Source organism: Vicugna pacos, chromosome 22, assembly GCF_048564905.1.
Source record: "Vicugna pacos chromosome 22, VicPac4, whole genome shotgun sequence".
Classification (NCBI taxonomy): Eukaryota; Metazoa; Chordata; class Mammalia; order Artiodactyla; family Camelidae; genus Vicugna; species Vicugna pacos.
In genome coordinates, this window is record NC_133008.1 from 19,765,618 (window position 1) to 19,790,362 (window position 24,745).

At 39.1% G+C, this 24,745-nt stretch overlaps 1 protein-coding gene across 2 annotated transcripts in view; it reads left to right on the plus strand.

Annotated features, from left to right (window-relative positions):
• Nucleotides 1-24,745, plus strand: part of GABRB2 (gamma-aminobutyric acid type A receptor subunit beta2) — a 197,605-nt gene that overhangs the window by 44,970 nt on the left and 127,890 nt on the right. For both annotated transcript variants that reach the window (XM_072947274.1, XM_072947275.1), the window contains exon 5: nucleotides 17,311-17,531. In XM_072947274.1, coding sequence (XP_072803375.1) covers nucleotides 17,311-17,531 — 221 coding nt within the window. The remainder of the gene's footprint in view (nucleotides 1-17,310; nucleotides 17,532-24,745) is intronic.

The following is a 24,745-nucleotide window of genomic DNA, read 5'->3' on the forward strand; positions in this document are numbered from 1 at the left end:
GTGCCTGCCTCGGCGCCTGCCTTGAAGAGGCTCCTGAAGCTACTGGTGTCTTAAGGTCCTTAGAAGAAAGTGAGAAACTAAAACTGGAAAGAAAAATCCCAAACTGCTGTGCCAGGCTGGCTCTTCTGTCCCACTCGCTCTCGGGTTCTCCACTTTGCATCCAGACCATCCTGACCCTTGCAGCATTAGTTCCGTGAACAGAAAAAGCCCTGGAGGAGGGACAGTGACTCATTTGTTCATTTTTTACAAAACTGGTCATTTATTCTTGTGCATGAAGGTAAGTGGAAAACATACATATGCATTTAAATGGGGGCGGGTGTGCGCTGTCCTCTTCAATGCCATGTGAACGATGCGGTCACAGTGAAAAAGAGAGTTTGTTCCTCAAAGGAGGGGTTGAAGTTGCTATAACCAGAAACTGAAGAGGTGGAATCTGGACAGGCAGAGGCGACAGTGACAGCTCCTGTGTCTTCTGAGCTCTAGGATTGTGCGTTCCGGACAACAATTGTGTGTTGCCGGACCTTTGCACACGTTATGGTGGCTTTGGAAACAGACAGCCCTGAGCTTGAACCCTGCTCTGTCATTTAACTGCACCCCTTGAATGAGTAACTAAATTCTCAATTTCCTAATTTTCAAGCCATAAGGATACTGTTACACTTTGAAGTTATCATGGAGGTTATAAGTGATTTATATGAAACATGAAATGCTGTGTTTTGCACGCATTAGACGCTTAGTATCGGGTGATGGTGGCAGGAGCAGCGGTCATGGTGGTGATCCTCGTGGCACTTATTTCTCACTTCAGCTCTCATTACAGTGAGGATCTGCTTAAAATCTTCATCGGGTATTTGTGTCTTCTCTACATCATTGACATCTACATTGACTCTCTGACAAGGGATTTCTTTTTTTTTTTTAATCCTACGTCTGCATTATACTGCATGGCAGGCTATTCCTTTTATTTTAAAGCAGACATCTATATTTTGACAGAGAAAATATTTAGATAATTATGTCTTCTATAAGTCAAATGTTGCCCCTTAAATTTCTACCTATTAGCCTTGGTTTCTCACTTCGGAGTTACACAGAGATGGTAATCTTTTCCTCTTCCAGGTAATGGCTTTGTCAATATATGGCCAAGTGAACCTGCATGAGCATTACTCCTCTTCCCCTGGATGTGTTCACACAATCTCCTGGAACTGCTCCTCCCATTGCAGGACTTGGGGTTGTATTTCCTTTTGCTGTTGTATTCAAAAGTGCTTTATCCATCCATCCATCCATCCGTGCGTTCAGTCGATATTTTTGGATTACTGCTTCCTGCTAGTCATCAGTGCTGCCAAGGATATTTATTACAGCAGGTCCAATGACCAGGACAGGGACAAGGTCAGGGTTCTGCGCAGGCAAGGGGAGACGATTGTAGTAGAGGAGGAGAATCAATCGTTAGAAAAGGCTTTATTGAAGACGTGGTGTACACTTCAGGGCCTCAAGAGCTCGTAGGAGGTGCGCAAACGACGGGGAGACAACTAGGTAGGAGGGGAAGGGAAGAGTCATACAGGCAGGAGAAACAGCTTGTGCAGAGGTGCAGCTGTTGGGAAACCTAGCAGATCACGGACATTAACTAAATCCAGTGTTTGAAGAATAACCCCTGAGCTTGGACATTTCTGCAGATGGAACTGGAAAAATATGCAGATCCTGACACGCACACTAAGCAGTTTGATGCTAGACTGAGGAGCATAGATCACTATGGCAAGCATTATAAACGGGGTAGCGGCGTGATCAGAATTGCATCTTGAGACGTGGTCCCTGGCCAAATGTGGAAAATAAGAGAGAGGGAACAAGACTGATGGCAGAGAGACCAGTTTTAATAATACAGGGGAGACACAGTGGTGACCTGTGTTCAGTCTGGAGTCGTGGGACAGAGATAAGCAAATGCATCATGTGCATGGTATTTACATAAAGGAAACTTCTTACCATGAAATTTGCATGTTCTTTTAGATATTTCATTTTTTGCATAGCCTAGTGTTTCTATAAAATGAATGGTGAAAACAATGAGCATTATTTTTGAAAAGTTTCCTTGTAGAAAAGAAGTGGAAGGATTTCATGGACCAGGAGCTGATTTTTTTTCCTTCTCCCAGGCAGATACCTTTTCCTCGGTGACCCGTCTCTGCTTCTCTCTTGTACTTTGAAAAGGTGGACCATTCCTTCGTGGAGAAGTGTCCACTTACACACAGTTAGCCACATGATGGGGGATCTAATGCAGGCCAGAGGAGGGAGATTTAGTAAGAGATTTCCTAAGAGAGAGGAAATAAACATAGTTGATGACTCCTTTTAAATTCAAGAACAAATGGTAAATACATGTAGATGTCTTCAGGAAATAAATCTCTCTCTCTCTAGATATATTTTGGGTTAATTTTTTTTAATCCAGGAACAGTTGTAAGGAAACTATCTGGGTAAAAATTTGAGGATTGGATCAAATAAGATGGACATAGTGATCACCAAGTGGGCGTGGAGCATGCTTCAGTGAAATAAAGCTCTGCCTGTTTTTAATCTTTCCCTTTGTTATTAAGTCATAGTTGGTGACAAATTTCTCAAGCACGTATCAGCTACATTTTTAAAGGTGAAATCAGTTTTTAGTGTCTCTGTGTGTGAAAATAATAGGAAAGCATGTCTTTTATAATTGTCACCATCCAAAAGTGCAGTACCAGCCTTGCCAGGTAGAGATTTTTGTTACTGGACATATCCAAGCAAAATTTGGGTTACCATCTGTCAGGGATTTGGGAGAAAGGATCCTTTCATTAAAAAAGAAGGTTGGAATAAGAAAATAAAATCATAATAATCCTACCACTTTTAACAACTTATTGTATTCTCATCCAGATATTTTTAGGCTAACTCATACATGTATGTGTGTTATGCCACATTTAAACTAGCAACAATTGCCACCTTTCTATTTCAATGTGTTAGCTCCTATAACATACCATATTAAAAATTTCCCCAAGTTTTTTGAACAATGGGCTTTTCTAAAGCTGAGTTCTGAATCCAGGATTACACCATGCATCTGAGAGTTACTCATCTTAAATCTATTTTAATCCACCCCAATCCCCCCCCATTTTTTTTTTAAATACTGACTCAATAAAGAGATGAGACAGGATTTTTGTAGAATATTTAACCTACTGTTGTGTTTTTAAAATTTTTGTTTTCTTGGCTGTATCTTAATTTTTAATCATGAAATCCTTCCCATTTTTTTCATTCAGAATTATTTTTGAGACATAATCATGTATTAGGTCATCTGCTCAGCCCTGGGAATACAGCAGTAAGCAAGACAGAGAAGTCTTGTCTAAGAAGGAAATAAAAAAATCAAGAGGTCTTTTCTAAATACCACAAGAACGGTACATGTAAATGGGGAGAGAGTTGGGAATGGTGCTTACTGTAATGGGCGAGCATTTCTCAGTGAGTTTGTTCCTATGTATTAAGTGGCCAGTGAGTTTGAGAAATTCTGGGTTAACAAGATTAGTCAATTTCTTCACTGTTGGATTTCTCAGAGCTAGTAATAAACTAATATGGGTAGTAAATCTCTAAGGAAAAAAGAAAACAAAGAATATCGGTAGTGTTTCCCTAATACGTCTGACCGTGGCACACTTCTCTTGAGAAACATCTTAGTGGAGCTCATTGGGTCTGGGCTGGTGATGTCTGTGCAAATTCCTAGCACAGTCAAGGAGGAAATACTGTACAGAAGTCGGGAGATTCTGAATTTCAGCAGAATGCTTGCTGTCTACTTTTTCAGCCTTTGCAAATGGCAGTTAAACATGGAACAAAACCCCAACTCAAAATAGTCTTCTCAAGTTTCTAAGTTCAGTAGGGCATAGTTCATCACTTGTGTGAAGTATGGGAATGTGGCCACAGGGAGTACCTCTGAACGTGCATCACCTACATACTTCAAGGTATGTGTTTTGAAAGGGGGTGGGAAGGGATAAATTTGGGAGTTTGAGATTTGCATATGTTAGCCGCTATATATAAAAATAGACCCAAACCCCCCCCCCAAATTTCTTCTTAAAGCACAGGGAACTGTATTCAATATCTTGTAATAACATTTAATGAAAAAGAATGTGAAAATGAATATTATGTATATGCATGACTGGGACATGGTGCTGTGCACCAGAAATTGACACATTGTAACCGACAATACTTCAATAATAAATAAATAGATAAATAAATAAATAAAAATTTTAGAATGGACAGAAAAAAATTCTTTAAATTAAAGAATTAATATGATCATACCTATGTCTCTGAGGCACCACCCTTTTTAAGGCTAGAATGTTAGGTTCAACCATATGTAGGGGAAGGTTACTACGCTCTAAAGAGATTTGACAGGGGCCCAAAGATCGACTTAACTTGTACAGAGAAGGCAGCTTCAGGATTAATGTATGTTAAAGATGCTTCTTTATGCCTCTGAGACAGCTTGAGAAAGAAGAATTAAAGTGAGAAGGAATGATGTTGGCTTTGAAGGCTTGTCGCAGTGACTGTCTTGCTACAAATTCATGCAAATTCTGTCTTTCGGTCAGGAACCAGTCCTCCCGCATGGAACCAGAAGACGACAAGAACGCTAGCTGGATAGACGCAGCAGAATAGTTTTGGCAGATCTCCTTTTTTCAGAAAGCTTATAGTTCGATTTTCTAAATCTCCGAAGCCCAGGCACACGTGCACACATTGTGAAGGGCACGTTTCCCTTGCCACCTTCCCACCCACGTTTTTGGGAAGGCATTTTTAATGCTGAATGAGAAGGTTTGGAAGCGGCAAAGCTTACTGTTCATGATGAAGCTGAGAAGGGGGAGAGAGTGCAAGAGGATGTGGGGGTGACACCCAGGGGTCTGTCTCCTCCCAGTCCTTAAGTGGCTGCACAGTCGTGGGAGGAAGGACCGGTTTCAGGGTTTCAGTTCCGTCTTCTATAAGTTTAGAGGACTCGACTCCGAGTTAAGAGCCTCCCAGCTCCAAGAATTAGCCTGTCCGTAATGACTTGGGGATTCAGGACCACTGCTGCCTCTTAGATCATTCACCTTGGAGTCTGAGGAAGATGAATGGCTGTGTCATTCCAATTTCCGACTGTGACTTTTCAGTTTGATGTTAAGCATTAAAAGCACATGGACAGCTCTGCCTTCAAAGGCCCTGGGATCAGAATGTGCGTACAAGACTCTTACCACATTGTTATTAAAGCTAACCATGGTCAGTACCAGATGTGGGGATGGAATGAACTGTTCATCACTAGCAGGTTTCTGCTTTCGGTGAAGTAAGGAACATTTCTTTTCACAGAAGGAATGATTCCAAAACCAGTCCTATTCTAACTGGTACCAGTGCCACGCATAGAAGTGCATAATGTATTTTTAATTGCCATTTATATGTTGACTTTGGGGAAGTCAGACATTCATTTTGCGGCAGAACAGGTCAGTTAGGTTATCATCAGGCCCTGGTATATCTCTGGCAGTTTCTTTCCTCTTCCAAAATAAGCATGTGTGATCATTAGAAGGAGACTTATAGAAGAGAAGGTGCTGAAAATGACAGTAATTTTCATGCACTGAGTCCCTGTTCTGTGCCAAAGCCTGTATACATATATGTATATGTGCATGTGTGTGAGTGTATATGTATGTATATATATACATATAAATATAAATATGAACTCTAACCCTCACTGTGGGTCTGCCAGGAGGCTTTTTCACTTGTCTGGCCGTATTTAATAGGTGATTCTGTTCACCTCATTACCTTTGATCTCTGTTTTCAGGGAGGACTCGATTTAGCACATGAAATACTATACTTGAAACCTGGGCCTGCACGTTATACTTGGCATGGCACTAAGTACAGGATAGGTAACCACATGTTGGGTTACGTGCGTTTGTTGCCTAAGCAGATGCGTATTTATGTCGTTACAGATGTACATGGAGTGGAAATGTAAATTTACTGTTGGTTTAAAAACCCGAATGGATAGCCTTTTAGCTCGCTGCTAGTGGGGCTGTTTTGTCATCGTTTTGAGTGTGCTAAAATGAGAAGCGTTATTATATTCACCATCAGACTATAAACCTTTATGCCCTTCTTAATGGATACAAGTAGCACTTTATAAGTTTTACGAAGTGTACTGATGGCCCGGAGTTGACCGAGTTTCCCCTGTGAGAGCATCTCGTTTGCTTCAGCACTGGTTCCTGGCCAGCGTGTTTTTGGCTCGGTCAGCTCAAATCCTCTTGAGAAGTAGGTGCAGCACAATGTACTAAGTAGTCAGAAAATGAGAAAATATATATATTTTTAGTTTGATACAAGAGAAAAATAGCTATCTTTTTACCGTTTGTTTTATTTGCTTGTTTAAATAGTGACTGCCCACACTGAACACTTACTGTACCAGATGTAGAAGCTGTCACATGCACACTTTCATTCTTGGAAGCATCTTGCAAGACAGGCATCATTTTTCCAACTTGCAGAGGAGATTGCCGGACCCCTCTGGCTGGAGGCTGCCCAGGGAGTTAGTAATCTGGCCTCTGCATCTCCAGTTCTGTCATGATCCATGAATTTAATAATGTCTGCAGCGTTAGGCTAAGGCCAGCTTCTGTGATCAACCCCCAGGTTTCAATGACGACACAATAGAAGTTTATTTCTCACTCGTTGATTGAGCAGACCAGTGAAGACCTTCCTGTTTGAACAGGCTGCTTTCCTTTCTGCTGTGATGCAGGGACTTGGGTTCTTTCCTTCCAGAGCTCTGTCATTCCCCAGGGTTGTGAAAGAGAAGAGAGAGGGCCTCCGTGGTCTGAGAGTGACACATTGTACAGGCTTGCATTTGATGGGCTCAAAAAGATAATGAGCAAGGGGGTGGGGAGGGCTGCGAAGAACAGTCCCAAGCGTGGCTTTATAAAACACAAGGATTATGTGTATGTGGATGTGTGTGTGCACATGTGTCCCAGGTAGGATGGGGTCCTCATTTATAATGCTGAGAACACGGCATTGAAAAATACACCTAAAGGAGAGGTCTAGTGTGTTCCTGGTTACTTTGGACAGTGATGTTTTGAGCTATTTAAAATTTCTTCATATCTTTACATAGTGTCCAAATTTTCTATAATCAGTTTTATGATAATAAAACCCAGTGAGCACATTTTCAAGGTGACTGAGGGCATTCTTACATAACTGTGCAGGGCCAGGACTAGCGTGGGGTGTCAGGGTCTGCAACTGGAGAAGGGTTGTCAAGTCCTGACTCTACACTTGCAGAAGGCAGCGATGCGGTGGGTGATTATGCTCACAAAACGGGGCTGGACTGTTGGTGCATTCAGTGGATGTTAAGAAGATGTGATGCAGAGAGAGGCAGTGGTAAAGCTCTGTACCCAATGTCACTTTCATCTCAAATGAAAAAAAAAATTGGCTTTGCCTCCAAAAGTGATCATATGCATTTCTGTTTCATCTCAGCACATCAGATATTCTCTTGGAAGCCTTGACCAAGCACATTCTCTTTGCTCTGCCTGGGTCTGCAAATTGGCCTCCTTCTCAGCTTTCTGCAAGCTTGTCAAAAGTATGAAAGCAGTGATATGTACTTATTTTAAAATGTCCTTTCTTGTTAATACCATCAGATCTCTTCCAGAGGCTGCTGCTTCAGAGAGATTGAGCCTGTCCCATGCTGAGCAGAACAAAAATAAGCATCTAAAATATTGAAAAGGGTCTGCTTAACACCTCGTGTGTCTCTCTGTCTTATACTTTTCACTTTTCCTATAAAAATCTCTGCTTAGATGGAAAGTAAAAAAAAAAAAAGTCAAATAAGTTAGGATGGGCTCTACCCCTTGCAAGTAGGCGTAAGTCAGATAAATTTGGTTGGAAGAAGAATGTGATGGAGTCTGCATTATAGTCAGCCCTGACAGATGCTTGTGGGAACCTTTGTGAGATGTTTGTCTGTCTATTCCCAGCTCCCCAGTGTCTGTTGCAAAGTTGTTCTTTTGTAAGCAGCTGATTAATGAACCATAGGTGGAAACTTCCTGGGGGATCAAAAAACACAAGAAGCTTCTTGTAAACAATTTCATTTTGATGTGCTTAATAACAATGTGCACCACTGGCCAAGGTGCCCTAGGCAGAAAATGGATTCTTAAAACTTGGATGGCATAGATTTCAAAGATCATTTTCAAGATGGCCGTCAGATGTCCCACATCGGGCAAAAGTAAAAATTTACATCAATGATCACTCAGTGAACTTGGTTTGAAAACACAATGGTGATATGTAAGCAACTTCTGATATTTAAGGAGACTTAAAAAAATAACTTATTGGTGTCATGCTAATGAGGCATTTATGTGATTTTCCTCGGTGATTTTATGTGTATATGTAGTTTTCCTGATTAACTTGATCAAACCAATCTCTCATTACCTGACAGCAGCAGAGACTTTGTGATAGTGAGTTTTTTACTTAGTGCCTTTGTGCACAAGGAGAGAAAAAGAATAGTTCTAGCTTTCTTACAGTTTTACAGCATCTCATGAAAAATAAATTGGAAGGTTTGCTAAATAACTGTGTAGAAATCCAAAATTATAAAGCAAGTGATTGTTTTCTTTGCAAATGATTCTTCATTTTCCCACACACAATACCTTAGCTAATTAAGTGTCCCTAAGATAGTTTTTTTTATTGTACATTTCAGTAGCATTAAGTCTATTCACATGATTGTGCTTCCAATCTCCAGAACACTTTGCATCTTGCAGAACTGAAACTCTGTACCCGTAAACAACTCCACCTTTCCTTCTCCTCCCAGTGCCTAGAAAATGCCGTCTTATTTTCTGTCTCTGTGGATTTGACAACTTCAGCTACTTTATATGAGCAAAATCTCTTTGTGACTAGCTTATTTCACCAAGCGTAATGTTCTCAAGGATTATCCATGTTGTAGCACGTGCCAGAATTTCCTTCCTTTTTAAGACTGACAGAGAATCCATTGTATGTGCCACATTTGTCTTAACCATTCCCTTGCTAATGGGCATTTGGGTTGCTCCCACCCCTTGACTATTGTGAACAATGTTGTTGTAAACACGGGTGTGCATATATCTCTTCAAGATCCTGCTTTCCATTCTTTCGGATATATACTGAGAAGTGGGATTTCTGGATCATATAGTAGTTCTATCTGTAATTTTTTAAAGAACTACCATACTGTTTTCCATAGCAGTTGCATTATTTTGCATTCTCACCAACAGTGTACAAGAGTTCTAATTTCTCTACATCTTCATCAACACCTATTATTTTCTTCCTTTCCTTTCCTTTCCTTTCCTTTCCTTTCCTTTCCTTTCCTTTCCTTTTCTTTTCTTTTCTTTTCTTTTCTTTTCTTTTCTTTTCTTTTCTTTTCTTTTCTTTCTTTCCTTTCTTTCTTTCTTTCCTTTCTTCCTTCCTTCCCCAGTTATAATAGCCATTCAATAGATATGAGGTGATATCTCATTGTGGTTTTGATTAGCATTCTCAAATGACTTGTAATGTTTAGCGTCTTTTTATTTACTTATTGGCCATTTATATGTCACTTTGGAGAAATGGCTATTCAAGTCCCTTTGCTCATTTTTCAGTCAGCCTTATTTATTTATTATTGAGGTGTAGGAATTCTTTATACATTCTGGATATTAATCCCTTGTCAGATATGTGATTTGCAAATGTTTTCTCCCATTCCATAGGTTGTCTTTTCACTCTCTTGAGCTGTGTCCTTTGATCCACAGAATATTTTAGATTTTCTGTAGTCCCATTTGTTGCTAATGCTTTTGATGTCGTGTCTAAGAAGCCATTTGCAAACTCATGTCCTGAAGCTTTTCCTCTATGTTTTCTTCAACTTTAGATCTCACATTTTCTCTTAAATACATTTTGAGTTGCTTTCTGTACATTGGTAAGGTAAGGTCCAATTTCATTCTTTTGCATGTGGATCTCCACTTTTTTCCAACATCGCTTCTACCTCACTTTTTGGAGAGGGTGGAGAGAGAGGAGGACAGAAACAATGTTGGGAAATGATGAGTCAAAATCAAAACTGGCAGTGAGATGAGGGTTGCAGAGGCAGCTCAGTATAGTACTAAGAACATGGGCTCCATCACCAGAAAGCCCCTGGGCCAAATGAAAACTTAGAAAATCATTGACTAAATGAGATCAGGGACGTCGATCACCTCTCTGTGTTTCATATGTGTCACCTGGAAAATGGCAGTAATAAGAATAAGGATCATGATAATAGCAAATGTTTGCAGAAGACTTAATCTGAGCCAGACATTCTACTCAATCAATTTCCTTGGGTGAACTTATTTACTACCAGGAACTATTATTTCCTTTGTTTTACAGAGTAGGATGTCTCAGGGAGGTGGAGTAGCATGTGAGAACAGCAGCTAGTACCTGGTACATCTAGTGCATAAATTTATAGGGCTGTTGTGATGATAAATGAGATAGTAAAAAGGGTTAGACTAGGGCCGTAGGCATATATAAGGGACAGACTAATTAGATAAGTTGAAATAAACTTGTAAAATAATTAAAAAGCACAAAATAAGAGGGAGCAAATCATACATACGAAGTGTATTTTTAATGTGGATTATCTCAGGGTGAACTGAATCCCCTGGTGAGGGTATTGTGTATTAAGGTAAGGGACAGAGATGACCAGTTATACTGACTTGATTTTTTTTTTTTAGCCATCCTTAGATTGAGTCCTGTTATCACTGAGAAGGTAAATCCATAGCAAAATGAACTAAGCGAAAATAGTCAGGAAGCTCATTGCCTTGACCACATGCATTTTAGTTTCACGTACAAGAAAATTGTCACTTCTGAACTTGGATTTCCCTTATGGGTGATCTGAGGTGCAGCTCTCATGTCCCGAATGTGTCTCTAGCAATTAGTCAAAGCTGCTACCATGTGCTTCTTCCAAAACGTTGCAATTGAACATCTGGTGTGATGGCTTCTGCTAAGTGGAAGCTGAGTTTTACTCCATTAACGTTCTAGTTTAGGAGGTTGAGAACGTGGAAATATTACCATGACCTATAATTGGATCAGCAATTTGTGGGCTCAGCTGTAGAAGACAGCATTTTAAAGAACTAGGCTTTACAGGAAGGCCAAGAAACAAGATTAATCACCAAAGCTCAAGATTTTAGCACAATTGCAGCAATTTTCAAAGCTTGGAGAAGGTAGTTGCATCAAACAGGTAAAGCAAATTAAACGACTCACATACTATCAGGGATGGAAATAAATCTTAAGCCCTGATCAGTAACAGAAGGTAACTGTTAGGTGGTGTTATGTCCTCAGATGGCAGACCAAACACTTGTGAACTGACCCGTACGTACACCACCATCTTCTCCCCAAACAGAAATAGGGAGAAAGCACAAAGATAGGGGAAAATGACATAATTACACTTGTAAGTTTCCCCATATACATAAACATGCTTTGAAAAAAGAAAGGGGAGTCTCTGTAGATTCGAAGTGGTGAGATCTCCAGGCAAGAAAAAGCACATGGACAACCGTGGCGATAAATGAAGGTAGGGAGAGTGCTGAAGCTTTGTAGTGGAGCAGCCATCAAGTACAGGCCACCCCAGTGCACCAGGCAGGCTGGAGACCAGGTAAGATGCTGAGCTGTCCAGAGTGGAAGTCTCTACCAGAAGCAGGGACCTGCCTGTGGCCAGACCAGTGTCACTAGACTGTGAAAGGAGTAGGTAGACAGACTGAGCCTCAGGAAGTTGTTTCTCATTATTTAGTGATAAAATACCTTAAATGGCTTATGCTGGTATTTTCTTCTTTTGGTTTATCTTATTAACGGTTAAGCATTGTCAAGTGACTGAATATGTCAATTCATGTTGAGGTGAATGAAAAGAAACAGAAATTTGGAAAGAATGCAAAAAATAAAAACCCAATGGTTATTAAAAGTCAACCTAGTAATTGTATTGCTTTCATAGTCCTAAAGTATCTACCCCAAGATATCTGTTGATTACAAAGGAGAGTAGGAACTTGACGGTGGAGAAACGTGGCAGATACAACCTAAACCAACTGTTCCGAGATTAATATCATCCCCAGTGAGAAGACATGTTGACATTATGTACTCCTTATATGATGGGTACAATGTTTCTGTGGTGATATTCTGGCCAAACCGTATAAGCTCAGTTTAACCATGAGCACACATCAGACAACCACAAAGCAAGAGACATTCAACAAGACAGCTGACCAGCACCTTCCAGTGTCTGAGTATCATCAAAGACAGGGAAAGATGGAGGAGCTCTCAGAGACGGAAGGAGGCTGAGAAACAGAAGAACTGAGTACGAGGTGGGGTCTTGGACTGGATCCTGGAACAGAAAAAGGACATTAGTGAATAAATGGATGATATTCTAATAAGGTCTGCAGTTTAGTAAATAGTATTATGTTAATGTCAACATTCCTGGTTTGATATTGTTCTATGGTTATGTAAAATGTTAATCTTAGAGGAAGCTGTGTGAAAACTATACAGAAACCCTCTGTACTTACTTTTTGTTTGTTTTAAAGTTAAACTAATTGTAGAAAGAAATTTAAAAGAAAGCAGCAAAATAAGAAAATGTTTTATATGGATAGATATCTATGAAATATCCAGTAGCAGGAGGTAACATTTTCAGCAGAAAAATGTTTATAGAGCGAGAATAGGCAGTTCACCAAACGTTAAAGGTAGAGAAGGTAAGAAACACGTAACACAAATTATTTCGTACCATGTACTTTGTGGAACACTAAGCCAAAGAAACAGGAAGAGTGTGAATCTTGCTATTAGACAATGAATTCAAAGACAGCAAGAAACAATCACAAAAAGTATTTTAGACATTTAGAAGATTTTGAAATGGCAAGATGCGTTTGCAGACAAAGGCAACAAGGCATTTCTTAGAATGGAATTATTTTATCCCTAGGGGTGGCCTTGGAAACTTCCTAGTCCAGTTGCTTCTTTGGACAAAAGGGGAATTGTGAACCTGTAACCTTCAATTGTTGTCCTCTCAGCCCAAACTGATGGGCCCATGTGTCTCCTTGATTTGCATGGAGGTGGCTTATTTTGTGCTTCGCTCTACTGCACCCCCCACGAGTGTCCAAGCACCTCTCATTTACCCCAGTTCCTAAGTTAATTAGCTTTAGTTCTTTTGAGTTGGAAACAGAGACCAGAGAGAGAAATTTCTCTTTCTCTTCGTTCATCTCAACCAAGGTTATAGCAGAGGGACAGGGAAGTATTAGAGTGAGGACCTGGGTGTGTTTGATCCTAACGACCATGGGGTTTTTTTGTTTAAGCAGTTTTAAAACTTTTTAAAAATTTACATGCAGAAATAAATGCACTCATTTTGGTGTATTGTCCTGTGCGTTTTAACAAATTTCCTGAAGTTGTTCACCACCACTATGGTTAAACTGCAGAGCACTCCTATTACCCAGAATCATCTCTTCGTGCTGACCCGTCGTGGTCCACCTCCCCTCCACCTCAAACTCCAGAGAAGCAGTAATCGGTTCTTTGTCCCTATAGTTTTATGTGTTTCAAAAATGTCATATAAATGGTCATGTAGTATGTGTTCTTTTGAATCTGGCTTCTTCGACTGAACATTGTTTTATTTGGAAACCAGTGATGGTGTTGAATATATCAAGAAATGCCCTAAACATTTGCTCACAGGTATGGGATCACTAGGTTGTTATGTCAAATATGTGTAAACTATATAAGAAACTGTCCAGCTGTTTTCCAAGTGGCTGATGCTTTTCCTCCCACCTGCAGGTATGAGTTTTAGTTGCTCTGCACCATCAGTGGCACTTGAAATCGTCAGCTGGGTTTTTGGTTTGGTTTTGTTTTATTTTGAGGGCTGCACTCAACATATTTACTTACATAAAACTTAAAAGTTTGGAGACCACTTACCTATGGGATGTGGGAATGTCCTAGCTCCAAATGTCACATATATAGTAATGAATATGTGGGTCTCACACTCAGAAGAGAGATCTAACTTAGGGATCTAACTTGCTTGCTTGTTTATCTATTTATTTATTATTTATTTACATTTGCATGTTCCAGGTGATCCTGTTTTGTTTTGTTTTGTTTTTTTGATCCTGTCTATTTGTTGAAACTGTTATGGTTTCTCCAATCTACTGCCTTTACACCTTTGTCAGAAATCTTTGAGCACATTTGTAAGAGTTGATTTTTAGGTTCTACTGTTTCATTGATCAATGTTTCTATCAACACTGTACGATCATACTCTCTTAGTGTAGCTTCCTAGTCAGTCTTGAAATCAGTGTGATTTCAGAATCCTCCAACTTTGTTCTTACCTTTCAAAATCATTTCGTTTATTCTCATTCCCTCTCTAGCCATATGAATTTTAGAGTCAGCTTGTTCATATCTACAAAAATCTTGCTGAGATACTGATTGGGATTGAATTTTATCTGTAGGTCAGTTTGGGGAGAATTGACATCTTAACAATACTCACTTTTCAAATCCATGAACATGGTATATCTTTCCATTTGTTTACACTTTTGGGTGTGTGTGTGTGTGTGTGTATGTGTGTGTTACCTTAAGAAGATAAAAGAGAGATTTAAAAAAACAAGTAACTCACTATTGTAATGGTTTTCTTCATATTTTGATTATCTGACTTATCTGCTTATTAGTTTTTACTTTGCGTGGTGCTTAGGTAGTGGCCTTTTTATTCTTTCCAGGATGGTTAGTTGTAATTAGTGAGAAAGAGAGCCTATGTTAGGTTTACTCCATCTTCTTTGACACTGGAGGTCAGTTGGTTTTAGTTGTGATTATCTAAGTCCGTCTTGCGTGGTGATGCCATGGAATACAGAGCACCCCAAAGTGATTTACTTGTTGTTTTGGGGTTTTTTTAAGTTTGAATAAACCAGCTGTGAGACATCTTCCTGGAGGTAGGGTTGTTAGACGGATGTCAAGGATATGTTTTCCATGTGGAAGTTCAAAGGATTTATCTTGGGGGCATGAGGGCCTAGGAGAGAGGGTGGAACACAGAACCATTCTTTCCTTTTATGTCTGGTAACATTTATTTCAATTCAGGTACTCCTTCCTTTCTTGACAGTGTCATGATGTGTCATTTAGAAATAAAAGGAATGTAAATTGATGTGACAGTTAGCAGAGTCACCAGGGTCTGTCTGGGAGCATTTCTTACCAGGCACTGCCTTGCTGACAAATAACAGGAGTTAGCATACGATCCAGGATCTCACAATATTGCCATTTATTTAGCCCAACAGTCTCCTGTGTCCAGACACATCTCAGCGTCAACTGACTGATAGGCTCCAGCACCTTCCAAACTGTATTATTTCTCCTAAATCTTAATAGGGCTTTATTAAGAGGTCTTAAGAAGCTTTATCTGCTAATAGAGTTAATAATCAAAGTTTCCATTTTCTCTCCAAGAATTAGAAATCACTAAGTAAGTGTGTTCTCTCAAGCACAAGGTAAATTGCCTGTTTTACTTATGGTCCACTTTTTAGGCTACCTGTGATAAAAAGACAGTGAAAAATGTATCTGGTCCAATTTCTTTCTTCTAGTTATAGAAAAATTCTATAATTCATAAGCCCTCAAGTTTGCTTTCATTATAAATCAAAATGTTATGCTAGAGAACCTCAGACTAATACTGAACTAAAGCAGAGTGAGGCAGAGCCGTTCCAGAGCACGGACTAAAGGGATCCACTGAAGTAAATTTCCCCGACAATTATCTGATGTACCTTCAGGATATTAATATTATTTCATTAGCAGTTTGATTCTGTACTTCTCATTCAGAAATCATCTCTACACTGACTTTTGAATGAGATCAAAATTTGTCTATTCGTGAAACCAGGGAAAATATTGAAATTTTTTTGCAAGAGGATGATACTTTTCCTGTGAAGCTGTTTGATGTGTTTAGCAGGTAGTATCTTGCAAGTTATATTGTAAAACTGTATAACCAAATTAAGATGTTTAAATCTCAGCAAGGGTTGGAAAAACTCAGGGACTTCATGGAAATTGAACTATGTGTTTTGTCCACAGAAGTATGCAGGTATGTGCCAAAATCCAGTAGCATACCTTATTGCCCATTCATTCATTCATTATTTGTGCCCTAGGACTTTGCTAGCTTTTAGGTTGCAGACATGATTAATACATGATGCTAGTTTTATTTTTTAAAGCCCTCAAGTGGAGCATTGTGAACTGATTTTGAAACAGAATGGTAATTATCCTTTTCAGATGAATATTTGGTTCTTCATTTAGTCATTCAGATGAGGGTGAGAGAGCAGTTACTTTGTACCCATAGGCCTCTGGATAATGGATAAAAATGGATAAAACATGTCACACTATATATGCAAATGCTTTACTCATAATATATAGCTTTTTGTAGTTTGTAAATTCCATGTGAGTTATACATTTAATTGTCACAGTAACCCTCTGGTTGGATTAGGGATGTTTTAAAAGCTCCATTTATAGTTCATGGAACCTAAGCAAAAAGAAGTTATGGAAATTCGCATCCTAGAAATAGCTGGGGAAAGCTGGAGCCTGGGACCGCAAGACCAGTGCTCACTTTATGACAACCCACTATTTTTCACCAGGGAAGAGCCTCGCCTGCTGATCCTGGTGCTAAAATTCTCATGCAGTACTAACTGAGCTAACACTCTTCAGATGGCTGAGAAGCTGCGTCAGTCTCAGTGTAATTGTCACCTCCTCTAGGAAACACACTTGACTAGACAGATTAAGATTCTCATTTATAAACTCTGACAAATTACTGTTGTAATTCACTGACTACTTTTTACAGTTATATTTTTTAACATTTTTTATTGATTTATAATCATTTTACAATGTTGTGTCAAATTCCAGTGTAGAGCACAATTTTTCAATTATACATGAACATATATATATTCATTGTCACATTTTTTTCTCTGTGAGCTACCATAAGATCTTGTATATATTTCCCTGTGCTATACAGTATAATCTTGTTTATCTGTTCTACATTTTGAAATCCCAGTCTGTTCCTTCCCACCCCCCGCCCCCTTGGCAACCACAAGTTTGTATTCTATGTCTGTGAGTCTCTTACAGTTATATTTATATCCTCCCCTCAAAACAATCTTGTACACCCCACTTTGAGAAAGGCAAATTAATTATTAAGTCATTATTCCTTGCCATCTTTCTTCCTGGGTAGTATTTAATAAATATCATAAGGATATGGTCTTTTCACTTGTGAATTTACCGTGGTACCTGACACATAGTACATGCTCAGTAAAAATGGGTTTAGTAAATTGCTATTTGCCTGTATGTGAATAGTATATATTCATAGTGTTGGGTTTGTGTATTTTCTTTTCTTGTGACTGCTAAAGTGTGTGTCTGTCCCAAGTCCATTTAGGTACAAAATAACAATTTTTTTTCTTCTTACTTTCACAGGATTATACCTTGACAATGTACTTCCAGCAAGCTTGGAGAGATAAGAGGCTGTCCTATAATGTAATACCTTTAAACTTGACTCTGGACAATAGAGTGGCAGACCAGCTCTGGGTGCCCGATACGTACTTCCTGAATGATAAGAAGTCGTTTGTGCACGGGGTGACCGTCAAGAACCGCATGATCCGCCTGCATCCAGATGGGACGGTCCTTTATGGCCTCAGGTCTGTAGCATCCGTTTCAAAATTGAACTTTCCCTGAACAAAATAGTCACTGCTTTTTATTGGAGGGAAATCTATTGTGCTGTTTTCCTTACTGCTCCTTTAATTCTTCCGATAAGCAGTTAAACCTCCTATTCAATACACATCTGAGAGCTTAGGCTAGCATGTTTACAAAGGGACTTATCCCCAGCTAAGCCTAAGTTTTTCTGAATTATCTTCCAATATCAGCTGCTGATCCTAAAGCTGCTTTCTTTAAGGAATAGGGATAATATCAAAATAGCTTAGATGGGGTTCCTTTAAAGTGGAAAAAAATACGAATGCCAAATACGTGTTTGAAGGCGGCAGATGCTCTGTTTCATAAATTGTTCCTGAGCCCTGTGAACTGGGTCTGGTCCTCTGAGGACAGGAAGGCTTTTTGTGCCTTCTCACCCTCCGAGGAGCAATTAGACTTGCAAATAAATAAAGCCATCATCTCATGTTTATTAGAAATGAATTTACACTCTTAAATGTACCTTTATATCAGCAAAGAATTGTGATGTTCTGCTCTTTGGGTGAAGATGGATTGTAAGATATGACAGTTTCTGCTTCTAAAGTTTGTTTTGTATTAGAAGCAATAGATGGGGGGGGAGAGTATGGCTCAGTGGTAGAGTGCATGCTAAGTATGGACAAGGTCCTGGGTTCAATCTCCAGTACCACCACTTTAAATGAATAAATAAATGGACATAGTTACCTCCCCCTGCGCAAAAAAAGAAAAAAAAAAAAAGAAAAAAGAGAAAAAATGAAAAAGAAAGAAACAATAGATGGTTCCCTGGGGAAAAAATGAAGAAAAAAGATGTCTGTCTTACTCTGAAAACACTGCCATGTAAAGAAATCCTGTACGTTATTGGGGAAGAAACTGTCTTCTGAAATGTGCAGTTGCCTCTCATTTATTCTGTTTTACATCAACATCTGGTGACTTTATCATAATAATGATGAGAATGATAGTAGTGTTACTCATTCACTGAGCACTCATAGCGATCTGACATCAAGCGAGTTCATTCCATGCATTATGATAGTTAATCCTTACAACAGTATCCTAAGTTAAAACTGTTAGGATCTTGATCTCAAATGAAGAACCTGAGGCCGGTGCAGCTGGTCCACGATCACAGAGAAAGTAAGCGGTGAAGGTGGGATGTGAATCCTGTTCCAAGTTCAGAGCCAGAGCGCCTAGCCATTGCACTGGGATGGGTCTCCCTCCCGTATTTTTTCTTATCTATTATATCACATTTTTATTATCTGCTGTATTCAGCCTTCCTGACTGGTGCATTGTCTTAGCTCCCTGTGAACCAGCTTCTTTCTTTGTTTATCGAATTTGTAGAGAAAATGGAATTTGGTTATCAAGGGAGGGAGGGAGGCACAGAGAGAGCACGTTTGTGCTCGGTGTCAGCTGCTGGAGGTAAAGAGATGGATTGGCTACAGGCACGGCTCACATCCCGGCCTTAGGAAATAGAGAAGCAGTGGAAAGATAAAATAAGTTACCGGGCAGTGTCTACAAAGACTCCACCAAAGTGGCGGAATTTGAAAGTACTAATAGGAAGGATTGTCTTAGCAGATACCTTGTGCTAAACTTCTTGCTTAGAATCGACCACAAAACATGGTATCACAAAGACCTTGATGAGGTGGTGACCACATGGGCAGTGGAAGGGTTCAGGGAGATTGTAGTTCACGTGTTTAAAGACTTAAGCACAGAGAGAGATCAGAACCCTGAAGAAGGCAGAGAGAGGCATAGAAGTAATGCTACCCATTCAGCAGGGGATGTGGGAGGAGAGGACTGGAAAGTGGCAAGTTTGGGGTAAGCGTCAGACCCAGTGTTGGATGCGTTTTGCCCATCAGATCTTCACAGCAGTCATGCAGAAATTACCTTGTGCCCTTCCTTTCTTTTGAGGACACCCACATTTAGAGCAGAGAACCAGCTGAGTTCTCTTTGTTATACCCAGCACTGACAAACCACCTACACTGTGAATGAACTGAGTAAAGACTGTCAATGAATTCTGATTGAATGTATGCAAAGTTGGAGAGCTGGGAAAAATCAACAACCGTCAGAATGTTTTTGAAATTGAGAGGGAGAAGAGAGGACCAATACTGATGATAAATGTGGCTTCTTTAGATCATTAAGCCAATAATTAGACCAAAAAAAAAAAAGGTGATAGCTTTTCCTTCTTATCATTAAAGCCAACTGGACACCATTGCTGTAGGTCATCCCTCTCAGCCCCACTTCCAACAGGGGCTTGACAAAACACGCAGGTTGCTGCACGCATCTGCCATGCATAAAATCAACACTCTGGACTGAGAAGGCTCATGGATTGTGATTGTTCTAGCAGTTGGATAGTTAATCCTGGAATTTGAAATTGATAAAGAGGTCTTTTGGGAAATTTATAAATGCTCCATTCCAATTTTTTAATGAATAAATAAAACAATTTATTTCGTGGCTGAAATTTAACACAGGCCAGAGATCCCTTCTCTACAACAGCAATTCCATTGGCAATACATAAGTAAAAGGAATTCAATTACAGTGACTACTGCTGGGTTGATTCCGTTCTACTTAGTTCCTCCTCCTACTTACCCAGCCCCAACCTCAGTCATTCCCTACTGCTGACAGTCTAGTAAGACATTTATCTTGTGTCTATGTTGAGTAGTGGCTGCATTTAAAATTGTAATAGTGTTAATACTAGTAGGTAGAACTCATTAAAGGACTCAGCCTGCAGTTGTCACTGTACCAGAACGTTGCTTATAGTATCTCACTGAATACTGACTTCATTCCTACAACGTGGGCCCTAATGTTTTTTTTCCCCCATCTTACATGCGGAAACAATAGAACTCATGTACAAAGTTACACAGCTCTGCTGCACAGTGGAGCATAGTAGTTTGAATGCAAAGATGTTGCTCTTTGTTGCCATTCTGCTCAGCTCCTTAGGTGCTGGCAAGTGGGAATAAAGAATGGTAGAAAGCACCTGAGAGCAAGCAGGGGGAAAAAAATGATAAAGAAAAGTTAGATGGAAGCAACTTTCACTAAATCCACGGATACAGGCTTTGTTCTAGAGAAAGTCCCCGGAGAACGGCAGGCCTGCGTCTTCTACGGACGGTGCATCTTCAGGTTCTGAGGTTCCCTCCAGTCCCCATTTACCGAGGAGTGACTTTTGCTCTGTCCAGTCCTGGGACACAGACAAAATCACTGCAAAGAAGCTGGCAGTGGCAAGGTTCATCAGTTAGAGTACGGGGAATTGGAGGGCACCCATGAAGCCCTTGGCATGGAAAGCTGGGACAGGGAAGGCTTTAAACACCAAGGCAGTGACCTCTGGGCTAAGTGTCATGCATGTTCAAGGCAAAAGCAAAGGACTTAAGTGCCTGTCCCACTGAGATGCACAAAGATTGACAGAGGAGTAGGGCAGGTAATTCAGAGGATCTGAATAAGCCTCTTTTGTAGAGTTTCCCTAGTGAAATTTTCAGGTATTAAAGCATATTACAAAATAGAATAGTATGCAAAATATTAATCCTTGTTGAATTCCATGGTCAGAAGATAGCTGTTTGTCATGCTATTCTTTCAACTTGTCTGTGTGTTTGAAAATTTCCATGATAAAATTTGGAAAAGGAAAAAAAAATGGCCTAGGAATCTCTGGTTCTAATTATCTAGGAAAGAAAACTCAAGATTTAAAAGTCTACAGCCAAAGAATGATATTTCTGATCTCTTGGAGGTAGAGAATTCTCTGTAAGTGACATCTATTTTTAGTCGTTGTGTCTGAAAAGGAGGTCATCTCATCTCAGAGGGTGCATGACTCAGTGGGTGGGATCCACGACCCAGACGAGCAGGCTAAGCCATCACCCAGGGAGGAGTGGTCACAGCTCTGCACTCAAAGCTTCAGTGACCTCCATGTGAAATCATCCTTCTGCACAGGTGTGCCCGTTGCTTCTGACTGTGTGCAGTAGGAACTCTGGGTCTACTCATGTTGAAATAGTGTGTTTAGATAGCATGAGCTTTAAGGACGGTACCCAGCTAATCAAGAAGCTTGCATTAAGGTATGGTGGCTTTGGGAAGTTCAGAAGATGGAGATTGATGTTTAGAAATGTGGAAAATATTTTAGGCATTATTGCTGTAGGCTAGGCTTTAACGGTTTTCATTCTGATTGGATTTCTGTTTCCCCACTGTTAAAACAGAATATGGGTTGGCAGCTTGCTCGCAGTTACTCCATTGCTCTTCAGGTTGATAGTCATTTTAAAAGCAGAGTTCTGATGCTGTGCGAAGAGATCAATGGACACAATTGGGCAATGCAGCCAACTTCCTTAACAAAGCATTATGATAATGGGACTAGTGTTTTAGTTTGGACTTTTGTCACTGACTTCTTGTTGAATGTTAAATATCTTCTTCAGGTTTTAATTTCCTCAGACATATAAAAGGGGGGATGAATTGGATAATGTCATTTTTAACAACCCAGTTCTCCTCTGAATCAATTATTGAGATCAATGAATGTAAAAAAAAATTATAATCGAAATCAGACTGGAAAATGAAATATGTATTTGGAGTAGCAGTCATTGGTAGATAGTTAAGTGCTCTGTTTTACTATTTAATAAATAAATGAATACTGGGGATATTTGATACATGAGCAGAAGGCTGGGGCACGGAAGGCTTTAGATATCAAGGCAGAAGTTTTACACTGTAGAATTTTACTCTGTGTATCTTTTCGGGATTCTGTGAAGACACTTCTTTATCTACAACAAAAAGAAAAAGAGCAGGAGTGAGCCTGTTTGGTTGAAGAGAATGGGGAAAGTCTAGGTCAAGCATGCCTAAAACAAGGAGGGAAATGACTAAAAACCTAAGAGGATTGTCAAGCAGTTTTGAGGACACAGACTTATCATGGAACCGGTTATCTCCAGCCGTTGCATCTGGCAGCATGAGATGAAGAGTAAGGAAACTGGATGCCTGCCTTGAGACCCCAGTGGCCACGGCAGCCTTTAAAAGCTTCCAGGCAGCCCCAAGCCCAGTGCCTCATTTGTAGCATGCCCTTAGTAACTCTCATTTCCTCGAGAGCTGTATGGTTTCTCTTAAGCCAGGACTTTTCCTTCTGTTCTCATCATGTCTCATCATACATCTGTTTTCTCAACTTTGTTTAAAGATCTATATCTGTTGAGAAATGAGTGGATGAAGAAGTTGTGGAATATTTATGCAGTGGAACACCACTCAGCCATGAAAAAGAATAAAATAATGCCATTTGCAGCCAAATGAATGGACCTGGAGTTTGTCATTCTCAGTGAAGTAAGCCAGAAAGAGAAAAATACCATATGATTTCACTTATAGGTGGAATCTAAAAAAGAAAAAGACAAGTGAACTTTTTTACAAAACAGAAACCGACTCACAGACATAGAATATTCTACATAGAAAACAAACTTATGGTTACCAGAGGGCAAGGGATAAATTGGGAGTTCGAGTTTTGCAGATACTAATTACTATGTATAAAATAAACAACAAGTTTATACTGTCTAGCACAGGGAACTACATTCAATATCTTATAGTAACCTATAATGAAAGAGAATATGAAAACAAACATACATATGTATATGCATGGCTGAACTATTATGCAGTACACCAGAAATTGACACAATATTGTAAACTGACTATTCTTCAATAAAAAAAATCTTTAACAAGATCTATAGGAATAATTAAAAAGGTGATGAATAATGCTCTTTTTCAAGTTTAAATATGTAGTTTGTGGCTAAAGAATAAAAAATTCTTAAATACAGATTCTCACCTTCACTCTTGGCTAATCGATAGCTCAGTTATACCAATTTGATCATAAAATCAAATACCTTTTTTTTTTTTACAGTCTTACTTAGATACTTCTGTAGGAGGTATGGCTGGAAGTGGAGAAGGACATTTTCTAGGGAGTAACCCAGCTGTAGAAGTGGTGACCATGGACTTTTCATTAACTTGGCGGAAGAATTCTTAGTAATTTATAAGGGAAACATTTTGAACAGATTAACTGTATTTTATTCCAAAGTAAAATTGGCCCAATCAAATTATTTTCAGAAAAGCACTTAAAGGAAGAGTGACATAGCAAATATAAGATTTTTGCTGATGAATTCAACTCAAGCGCCAGCAGGTTAAAGTCAGGTTTAATCTGGTGTTGATACGACGTCATAATGTGTGTTAATATAGGTATAACTTAGACTGTTATTTACTTGAGATAGGAGATATTTATTAGATTTCAGAAAGCAAATGAATAATTACACTGATCAGAGGATCAAGAGATGCACCTTCTAATATTGCATTAGATTCTTATAATTGATTCTTATAATCATTCATTTAAATGATTTACAAATTTTCTTCTAGCTCCAAAAATTGGATACTCCTTTGATTTTGCTAGCATATGGCATGTAGACCTGTAGGACTGCCCTCTCGGTATGTGTGCAGCAGTATCTAACATGGTGTTTCAGTGCTTTAGCAATTGTAGTTATTCTCTTGGAAAAAAAAAATCTTCTGATTAAGAAAGCAAAAACAAAATCATTGCCTTCAAGTATACAAGAAAACCTGAATTCTCAACTAATGGCATCTTCTTGTGAATATAAAGACGCATATTTTTATTAAGATTTAGAGTCTGAATCCAAATGGACAGCACATTATTTATGCTAAGTCGTTAACATTATATCATAAATGCATTTTATCGCGTTATGAAAACTCTTCAACGAACACACTTAAAACGCATTTCCTGTTATGAGATGTTAATTAACTACTGAACATTCAGAAAATGCCGTTAAGTTATGGAAATAAAATTACCCTTAATCCTACCACCCGGATTTAATCTTTCCTGCACCTTGCTTTATACGATTCCAGATATTTTTCTAGTAAAAAAGGCTATAGGTGGTTTGTCATAAAAACAAATTCACATTATATACTATTTTGTGATCTTATTTTTTTCTTTAACAATGAATGTACCATAATCATGTTTTCCATGTCAATAAAAACTCTCTTTGTCATTCTTTAACCGTTATAGGTCATATTTGAGATATATTCCCTTATCCAATATAGGGTATGGTTTATGGTTTTGATAGAAGGTGAAGTATGTAGTTGTCATTATAAAATGCAGAACTACTCTTTAAAAATGTTCTTAATATTTTAGTGACAAACAGCCAAATCTGTTGGTGACACCATTTATAACCTTATATTTGCGGTTGTTAATTTGTGGTGT